The sequence below is a fragment of the Limulus polyphemus genome, unplaced genomic scaffold, assembly GCF_000517525.1.
Source record: "Limulus polyphemus unplaced genomic scaffold, Limulus_polyphemus-2.1.2 Scaffold3975, whole genome shotgun sequence".
Lineage (NCBI taxonomy): Eukaryota > Metazoa > Arthropoda > Merostomata > Xiphosura > Limulidae > Limulus > Limulus polyphemus.
Window position 1 is genome coordinate 97007 of NW_013669585.1, and position 9953 is coordinate 106959.

A 9953-nucleotide genomic window follows, 5' to 3' on the forward strand; every position below is an offset into this window, starting at 1 on the left:
GTTTACTATGACACCACCAGCCAATATTTACTGTACCTTCACCAGTCACTGTTTACTGTGACACCACCAGCCACTATGAACTGTGCCTTCACCAGCCACTGTTTACTGTGACACCACCAGCCACTATTTACTGTGACACCACCAGCCACTATGAACTGTGCCTTCACCAGCCACTGTTTACTGTGACACCACCAGCCACTATTTACTGTACCTTCACCAGCCACTGTTTACTGTGACAGTTACTGTAAACAGTTCCCTATACGACCACGTGCAAACCAAGATTATGTTATTCTTACCGGGTACTTTCCGGACAGAGCCCTGAAAAAGAAACAAAAGAGTAATGTTAAAACAAAGTATAAGCCAATAAAACAAATACCGTTTGATTCTAAAGATATTACAGAAAAGTGGTGAGGTTTAAATTTATCGATATCAAAAACAAATAGAACTTATTTGAGATACCTTATTCCAAAATTGTTTTAAAACAATCTCAAGATTTATTGTTTTTGATTTCAAGGACTCGAATATGAGGTAAAACCATTTCTGTTTTTCGACTTCCAGGTTTGATTGATCAATATACTCGAAACAAGAAGTTGAACAATCGTTTTAAAAGAAGAATAAAACTTGTCAAATGTTAGAATTAAGTCCTTTTGTCCTATTGACTGACCCTTTTAGGCTTAATAAAAAGCATGAGAAAGCCTATTTCTAATAAGTAACATTCCTTTCTGTGCTTTTTATTGCTATACAATCAGAGAATATATGTTCAAAAAACTAAAATACTTTCCAGCTACTTATATAGAAAACTTTGCTTACTCAGGGTCTAATCCTTTCTTCAATGCCTTGTTTCGGTTGATTTGCCTCTGTCGCTCATTCAGTTCTTTTAGCTAAACAAATAAAAGGAAACATGGTAATGTTGCATTCTGGGATAGAACAAATATTAGCACATGCTCTTGTTTCATTCTAATGATGAGTTCAATTCTGTATCATGTGCAACTTACCTTACAAGAGTTTACATCACTCCATTGTTGGAAACAAAGGATATCAGTTGTTAGGATATTACTTTCATGGTGAAAGTTATCATACTGCCATGACACTCGATGACCGAAATTGTATGCAGCCAGAGTGCATAGTTCGAGTGTTAATCAGCAGAGAGCGTGTTGCTAAGAGTCATAGTTCCACGAAATGGCACCAGAGAGCCGGAAGTTATACCTCCATGACACTTGACCAGTCTGCAGCCACTGAGTGCATTGTTAGAAGATGTCACGTGAATGATAATTTGCGTGCTTCTCAACAAAGGGTGTGTTGCTAAGAGTCATAGTTCCAAGTGGAGTAGTTAGGAGATTACTTGCATCCACCCCAAGCAATGCATCCTCTGGTATCATTTCTTGGAATTATGACTCCTAGCAACACGCTCTCTGCTGAGTAACGGTCGAACTATGGTATCACGTGACATCTTCTATCAACGCGCTTTTTGGCAGTTGTGAAGTGTCATGGCGACATAAGAACTTCCATCATGCAAGTAATGCCCTAACAACTCATAACTCACTATAGTTATAGGTTTTTTAAGTTAAAGAAGTTACATAAGATAAGTTATCTTACACGAATTTACATCATTTTACTGATGGAAACAAAGGATACTTCATTATTGTATATTTGTTGTTGTTTTATAAACTAAAGCTTCATAGAATAGAACCCCATATTTTGCCATTTTAAATCATCAAGCTTAAACCTGATCCACCGAGAAACTTAACTAACTTACCACTTATCTGTTAGAGTACTATTAACCCACCAGGAGACTCTAACTAACATATCACTTATCTGTTAGAGTATTATTAACCCGCCAAGGGACCCATAAAAAACCTATCACTTATCTGTTAGAGTATTATTAACCCACCGAGAGATTCCTTAAATGACTTATCACATATCTGTTAGGTTATTATTAACCCACCGAGAGATTCCTTAACTAATCTATCACTTATCTGTTAGGTTATTATTAACCTACCGGGAGACCCTTAAATGACTTATCACATATCTGTTAGGTTATTATTAACCCACCGGGAGACCCTTAAATGACTTATCACATATCTGTTAGGTTATTATTAACTCACCGGCAGACCCTTAAATGACTTATCACATATCTGTTAGAGCATTAATAACCCACGGTGATCCTTAACTAACCTATTGATTAGAGTATTATTAACCCACTGGGAGAGCCTTAAATGACTTATCACTTAGATGTTAGAGTATTGTTAACCCACTGGGAAAACCCTTAACTAACCTGTCACTTATTTGTTAGAGTATTACTATTTGTCTAAATATCCCATGATGGCACCTCCAAAACAATCTAAAGTTTTAGTTAATAAAATAACCAGAAATTAATCCCACTGTATAAAAAACAGAAGGTAGACAGCTATGACAAACAAAACCCAAATAGAAATGCTACACACATCATACTCTTGGCGCTTCTGACGCTCTTCCAAGTCGTATTTGTCACTTTCTAATGTGGAGATCTTGTTCCAGAGCTCATTGGCCCTCTGGCGGAGTTCGTCGACGGATAATCCTTCCAGCTCTAGAGGTTTGACGCGCATTTGCAAACAGACTTCCTTATCTGCTGCCAGCTGCTCTTTCGTCTTTCCTCTTTCGGTTTCTGCAAAGAGAGCGCTGCTCATCTACCAAAGAAAAAAGCGTCAAGATTAGAGCGTGTGTCATCTTTATAAAAGTGAGTACATACAGACATATATATACGAGCGAGTACATACAGAAACACAAACACACACTGTTAACATTAGTATGAGAATCACAAACAGAACCACACATAGTTATTTAACTAATAACAATACGCTTGTTTTCGAAATAAAACTTAAAACAAACTTCTGATGCTTGGTCACTGTTACAAAACCAATTTTATTCGTCTAGTCAACTCCTGGTAGAACATCAACTTACCTTATCAAATCCTAGGCCTGCATGAGTAACGGAAGCGCCCTCTTTCTTCTGTATAATAAAATTTCTTTTTACAGGTTCTTGCAACTTTTGCTTTTGCATGGCGTCTGCCATGGCTTGTCGTTTCTTCTCTGCCTCTTCCAATCGTTTTCTCTTTGCTTCGGCTTCTCTTTGTTTCTTCTCCTCCTGTAATGTTCAATATGGATGTTAGATAACACACTTATTCAAACTTACACACACCAGTTTCTAACAAACAAGAATTTCTAGATTAAATATAAAGATTTCGTTGTTTCTATATTAAACATTCAGAATAATCGTAGTTTCTTCATTAAGACAGTTGTATCATATCTAAATACTTTAGTTTGTAAATTGAGGTACTGGTGTAAACTTTAAATACTTTAGTTTGAATACTAAGTAATAGGTGTAATCTCTGACTATTTTAGTTTGTAAATTAATCTAAATATTAAATAGTCACAGTAAATATTAGTTCGTGGAATTACAAAAATAGTAGCTGATGAAGTTATAATAAACAGTAGCTGGTAGAGATAAGAGTAAATAGTGGCTGGTGGAGGTACAGTAAATAGTGGCTGGTGAAGGTACAGTAAATAGTGGCTGGTGGTGTCACAGTAAATAGTGGTTGGTGAAGGTACAGTCAATAGTGGCTGGTGGTGTCACAGTAAATAGTGGTTGGTGAACGTACAGTCAATAGTGGCTGGTGGTGTCACAGTAAATAGTGGCTGGTGAACGTACAGTCAATAGTGGCTGGTGGTGTCACAGTAAATAGTGACTGGTGAAGGTACAGTTCATAGTGGCTGGTGGTGTCACAGTAAATAGTGGTTGGTGAAGGTACAGTCAATAGTGGCTGGTGGTGTCACAGTAAATAGTGACTGGTGAAGGTACAGTAAATAGCGGCTGGTGGTGTCACAGTAAATAGTGGCTGGTGGTGTCACAGTAAATAGTGGTTGGTGAAGGTACAGTCAATAGTGGCTGGTGGGTAGACATCCAGTTTGGAGAGCATGCACGTGGTCGTGTAGGGAACTGTTTACAGTAATGTAGACATTATTAACACAGAAACATAAATCCATAACAATATACCGTCCTTATTAACACACACACGTAAATTCATAACAATATACCGTCCTTATTAACACAGAAATATAAATCCATCAAAATATACTGTCCTTGTCAGCACAGAAACATAAATCCGTAACAATATATAGTATTATCATAGCTGGCATAACCTTAATTAAGCTGAACGTTAATATTACGAATTTTCTCCAACTTTTCTTAGTATTACGATAGCTAACATACCATAATTAAAGGACATTAAGCATCCAAACTTTTCCGACTTTTACTGCAGAATTATCATGTTTTCGTCATTCAAAAGCATGAACCTAAGTTCATTATTATTTCGTTCAGTTTTGATGAAATACAAGAAAAAAACGCCGTGTGTAAAGGTAGATTTTATTTCAATTGAATAACAAGTTTTACAAACTAATACTTTCCGATTTTCCTGACCTACAACCACACAATTTCTTGTCAGATTTATGGTAAAAGTCTGTCTGATTGCTAGTGTGTTTAATTAAACTGTCCAGAAAATTGTTGTCATGAACGACAGATTGCTCGATAAGTTTTTTTTTCTTTCTTTTTATACAAGAAAATTAAGAAAAAAAAACAGTTGATGTGTTCAGACACGAATCTTCTAGTAATTAATTTCAATCAATAAGCAGGTCATTAGGAAAATATAAACCAATTCCAATCGTAACGAAAATGCGTTAGTATAAAATGTGGAAGCCGTTTCTTGTTAAGCGATCTTCTTATCTAGAGCATTTTTATTCAGGTCAGGACAAGGAAGCTTCTAGTGACTAGTTGTGGTCTTCTTCAACTTGAACTACAGGAAACTGTGAAGATTCAAGAAAGCTGTTATCATAAAATAAAACAAACAACTACATAAATATTAGGTACTACAAGGGGCAAAGTTAAACCTTAATTTCTACAAAAATACATTAGCTGGTATTAACGTAGCACGTTTCAGAGTTCATACATTTACTGTAATAACTGAGTTGGAGTTAGAGGGGTTATGAAGAATAAAATATAGTCGTAAAAATTTCCACTTTTTATATATTAATATTTTTATATAAACATGGCTCATTAACCAGACGTTAAGGCTTGGGTGAAGCGTCTGAGCATACAGCTCCCCTCCCCCTCCCAAGTTGGCGCCACTATGTAACTAATGTTACATTTCTATCAATGTAAATATAATAATGGCCTATATGTCCATAATGTATCTTTATTAGCTCAATATTTCGCTATCACAGCTATCGATATACTACAAGTTTTGGCACAATGTAATCATTTCATCGAACATTGATACGTGTCTGAAAGATTTAAATCATATCGAACATGATATGAAATATTCAAAAATTACAATAACAGCAACTTTTACAGCAGGCAAGATCTCAGTTTAATGACTACAACGTTTCGTCAGGTATTAGTCAAATCTAGTACGTACATAGAAGAAACTTGCCAACCTGTACATGATAGATTATTTAAACACGCACGTGACATCCAAAACCTCATTACTAACATGATGTTGTTGATCATAATAGTAAAGAACATTGAATGTCAAGATCTTATCTATATGTCATAGTTTTCTTGACCAAAAGAGTAAAGATTTAATTTTAATCAAGAGAAGTAAACCTAAAATATAAAGGCTAACCTCTTGTGTTGAATGTCTTTCACGATGGTTAATATATATATATATATATAGAGAGAGAGAGACATTGTAATGATTATGTATTGTTTAATAGGACAGAGTAATACAGATATCTGTGAAAATACCTACAGATGTACATCATATATGTAACGTATCCTTTCCAAATCCTATGATTTTAATAGTTTACTGGACCCTGAGGTTTTACTTAATCTTATCAAATTTTCACCCATATTAAGTGGACCTTGAGGGTGTGCACCTGGGTATTAGTTATCTTATCCAAGTACGTGCGCGCATGCGCATCTTTCTGTGAGGTAAGTTGGCGAAAAATGTCCCTGGGTATTATTTATTCACCACTTTTGTTTCAGTTTATTTCAACAATTTATTATTTGATATTATTGTTTAATGAGGAACTGAATGATTAATTCAAAAATACAACACACCAACTTTTACATTAGGCAAGTTCTAATTTTAGTGATTACAACGTTTCGACCCACAGTATCAGGTCATCATCAGGTAAAAGTTAAATTTAAAAAAAATGGTAAGTTTTTCTACTATTTTAATATATAAGTCTGTTGTTCTAATTATTACCTTCAGTTCTGTGTGGATATGATAAATCATATATGGTATCTCCCAAGTAATCAGAGTTGAAATGTACGTTTCTTGTTTCCATGGTTCAAGTGATCATATCTGTTTTGTTATTGCCTATCAAACTCCCTTTTTATGTTTATACATATATAATTGTGTGTAAGCATACTTCTTTAAAACAATCGTAATTTTTTTCCCCTATCCTCTTCTAAACCCTATGGTTTAATTAGTTCACCTACTGATCGACATACATTGTTTATCTAACATTGTTAGTTCGGTTTGTTTCAACAATTTTAATTCAAGAATGTTCGAGATTATTTTTAAAATGTTCAGGCACGTGCATCAATGTTCGATTAACTAGTGAAAGCGTTCCAGTAATTTCTGCTGGTTGTCGATACATTCCGATAAAGCAGTAAAAGCGAAATATTGAGCTAATACATTATGGAGATAAAGGTCGTCATTTTTACATTAACAGAAGCGTCTAGTAATAAACTCTAGTTTTTGTTAACAAAGTTAAGAACAATACTTTTTAATGCTTAATAATGAGTCTGTTTTAATCTCATTTTTAATTGTCTAAATCAAAAATTACCTTTTTTTTGCCCTCGATTATTCTTCTTCCTCTTCTTCTTCCTCCTCCTCTTCTTCTTCTTCATCCTCTTCTTCTTCTTCTTCTTCCTCCTCCTCTTCTTCTTCAACAGCAGGTTCTTCTTGCGCTGGCTCAGGTATGGTAGGCATTGGGATATCTTCTTCCTCCTCCTCTTCTTCGTGTCGACGAGCAGAAGTTTTTTCTTTGTTTCTTGGAGTTGTTGGGTCCCATTTTAGGAGTTTTGGGGGCCCTCGTCCCTTGAAACTTTTCATTCTCTCATCCCAGTGTTTCTCTAACTCTGACAGGTATGAGGCTTCAAATCCCTGATATTATGTAGGAGAAATATTAGAGTAGTTCACTAACAATGTGTAAGGTAAGCTTTAGAATAGTTACCCTAACAATGTGTAAGGTAAATTTTAGAATAATTGGCCTTACAATGTGTAACGTAAATATAGTTACCCTAACAATGTATAAGGTAAATATTATAATAGGTATCCTAACAATGTGTAAGATAAATATATTGGAATAGTAAATATTAGGTATATATATATTATATTAGCATTACAATTAATATTAGGTATATATATATATTATATATAAGGTAAATATTAGAATAGCTGCCCTAACAATTTGTAACGTAAATATTAGAATAATTGGCCTAACAATTTGTAACGTAAATTTTAGAATAGTTGCCCTAACAATGTGTAAAGAAAATATTAGAATAGTTGCCCTAACAATGCTAAGGTAAATATCAGAATAGTTGCCCTAACAATGTGTAAGGTAAATATTAGAATAGTTGCTCTAACAATGTGTAAGGTAAATATTAGAATAGTTGCCCTAACAATGTGTAAGGTAAATATTAGAATTGTTGCTCTAACAATGTGCAAGGTAAATATTAGAATAGTTGCTCTAACAATGTGTAAGGTAAATATTAGAATAGTTGCTCTAACAATGTGTAACGTAAATATCAGAATAGTTGTTTTAACAATGTGTAAGGTAAATATCAGAATAGTTGCCCTAACAATTTGTAACGTAAATATTAGAATAATTGGCCTAACAATTTGTAACGTACATATTAGAATAATTGGCCTAACAGCTGGTCTAGAGACTGCTTTCAGAGAATGTGGTCAAACTCGGGTTATAACCATCTCTACACAGCTGGTCTGGAGACATTGTTTTCAGAGAATGTGGTCAAACTCGGGTTATAACCATCTCTACACAGCTGGTCTAGAGACATTGCTTTCAAAGAATGTGGTCAAACTCGGGATATAACCATCTCTACACAGCTGGTCTAGAGACATTGCTTTCAAAGAATGTGGTCAAACTCGGGTTATAACCATCTCTACTCAGGTGGTCTAGAGACATTGTTTTCAGAGAATGTGGTCAAACTCGGGTTATAACCATCTCTATACACATGGTCTGGAGACATTGCTTTCAGAGAATGTGGTCAAATCCAGGTCATAACCTTCTCTATACAGCTGTCGTACGTGTATTGAAGTGAGTTGTCGAGCCACACTAATGACCCTTTTGGACAATATTTTCCTGCGTGTAGATTTTCAAAGACATTTGATAGCTTGGTCGCATGTTTTATAGAAAATATACATTCTAATTCATTGCAAATACCAACTTTTGAATAAAATCGTTTAGTAAGGGTAACACCCCATCTGTCGGACAAAGTGTTAATCATACGTGAATGGCTTTTATTCATAGTTTGCATGCATATAACACAACAAAAGAAAACTTAATATAATAACCTTTCTCAAACTCAGCCTCTAATTTTTTTCTTAACTGAAACTTTTGGAGCAGAGTTGTAAGATATTTTTAGTAATTAAATTTTTCCCAAAACTCCTGTTCAAATTAATGTTATTCCTTACATTATTTCGTTTTGCAGAATATAAAGCTACAAGTAAAAGTTCTAATGATAGGTCTTAGAAGGATAATAGTGGTGTAAACCGTTGAAGTACGAATACATAAACTGTAACTTTAGGAACTGATACCATACAGCACTTCCCACCAAACGTTCAGTACGTTATAATACTTACACCGTCAAACAGTTCTTTCTTGTCACCGAAGGTTCTCCGATCAATTCTTCGCTCGTATTTACTAGCCACCTGGAGCTTGGGCTGGAAGAATAGAAACATTTGTATCAAGTGTAAACGTCAATAAAAATTTCAGCATTTACCACAAAAAAAGGGGGGATCGAGTCAGAGGGAAATTAATATGTTACAGTCCAGAAGCCAGATTTCAAGGAATTGAGTAATCTTTTATATCCCAACAATTAAATCCCTTTCTGGATAGTTGATTCTTCTTCTTCTTCAAGAAGTACACACATTTTAAAATTTCGGGATAATTATTATCGGTGAAAAGTACAATTTTCAGAAAGATTCATAACTCAAGAAGAATTACACTTACCAGTATTACTTGATTTATGTGTTTAATTAAGATTATTCAACTGGGTGTGTACAGAACTGTATACAGTTCCCTACACGACCACGTGCATGCTCTCCAAACTGGATGTCTACATTACTGTAAACAGTTCCCTACACAACCACGTGCATGCTCTCCAAACTGGATGTCTACATTACTGTAAACAGTTCCCTTCACGACCACGAGCATGCTCTCCAAACTGAAGGACTGTATATTGTTATGGGTTTATGTTTCTGTGTTAATTAATAAGGACTGTATATTGTTGTGGATTTATGTTTGTGTGTTAATAAGGACGGGATATTGTTATGGATTTATGTTTCTGTCTTAATAAGGACTGTATATGGTTACGGATTTATGTTTATGTGTTAATAAGGGCGGTATATTGTTGTGGATTTATGTTTCTGTGTTAATAAGGACTATATTGGGATTTATGTTTCTGTGTTAATAAGGACTGTATATTGTTATGGATTTGTGTTTCTGTGTTAATAAGGACTGTATATTGTTATGGATTTATGTTTCTGTGTTAATAAGGACGTATATTGTTATAGATTTATGTTTCTGTGTTAATAAGGACTGTATATTGTTATGAATTTATGTTTCTGTGTTAATAAGGACTGTATATTGTTATGGATTTATGTTTGTGTGTTAAATAATAAGGACTGTATATTGTTGTGGACTTATGTTTCTGTGTTAATAAGGACG

The 9953-nt window shown here is 34.6% G+C and overlaps 2 protein-coding genes across 3 annotated transcripts; both read right to left on the minus strand.

The window, feature by feature from the left end:
• Window positions 1-238: 238 nt before the first annotated feature.
• On the minus strand, window positions 239-6271 carry LOC106470385 (troponin T-like). Its single transcript, XM_013930935.2, has 5 exons — window positions 6242-6271; window positions 2941-3123; window positions 2445-2666; window positions 811-881; window positions 239-318 (listed from the first exon to the last, which is right to left on the minus strand). Exons 1-5 carry the CDS (start codon window positions 6269-6271, stop codon window positions 282-284), a joined length of 543 nt encoding a protein of 180 aa, XP_013786389.1. The 3' UTR covers window positions 239-281.
• Window positions 4386-8989, minus strand: LOC106470386 (troponin T, skeletal muscle-like). 2 transcript variants are annotated; one of them, XM_013930936.2, is made up of 3 exons: window positions 8867-8989; window positions 6829-7147; window positions 4386-4840 (listed from the first exon to the last, which is right to left on the minus strand). In XM_013930936.2, the coding sequence occupies exons 1-2, from the start codon at window positions 8963-8965 to the stop codon at window positions 6845-6847; spliced, it is 402 nt and encodes a 133-aa protein (XP_013786390.1). In that variant the 5' UTR covers window positions 8966-8989; the 3' UTR covers window positions 4386-4840; window positions 6829-6844. The 2 variants fall into 2 exon arrangements, with proteins under 2 accessions (XP_013786390.1, XP_022254695.1); XM_022398987.1 differs by having other exon boundaries at window positions 4386-4843.
• Between the last annotated feature and the right edge of the window lie 964 nt (window positions 8990-9953).

Excerpts from the sequence above, each read along its gene's own strand:
- LOC106470385 (XM_013930935.2), bottom strand. The coding sequence starts at position 6,271 with ATGATTTATCATATCCACACAGAACTGAAG. Across the intron at positions 2,667-2,940 it reads CAGGCCTAGGATTTGATAAG|ATGAGCAGCGCTCTCTTTGC; the intron begins GTAAGTTGATGT and ends TTTCTTTGGTAG. Across the intron at positions 319-810 it reads AAGAAAGGATTAGACCCTGA|GGCTCTGTCCGGAAAGTACC; the intron begins GTAAGCAAAGTT and ends TTTCTTTTTCAG.
- LOC106470386 (XM_013930936.2), bottom strand. The coding sequence starts at position 8,965 with ATGTTTCTATTCTTCCAGCCCAAGCTCCAGGTGGCTAGTAAATACGAG. Across the intron at positions 7,148-8,866 it reads AGAAAGAACTGTTTGACGGT|GGATTTGAAGCCTCATACCT; the intron begins GTAAGTATTATA and ends ACATAATATCAG.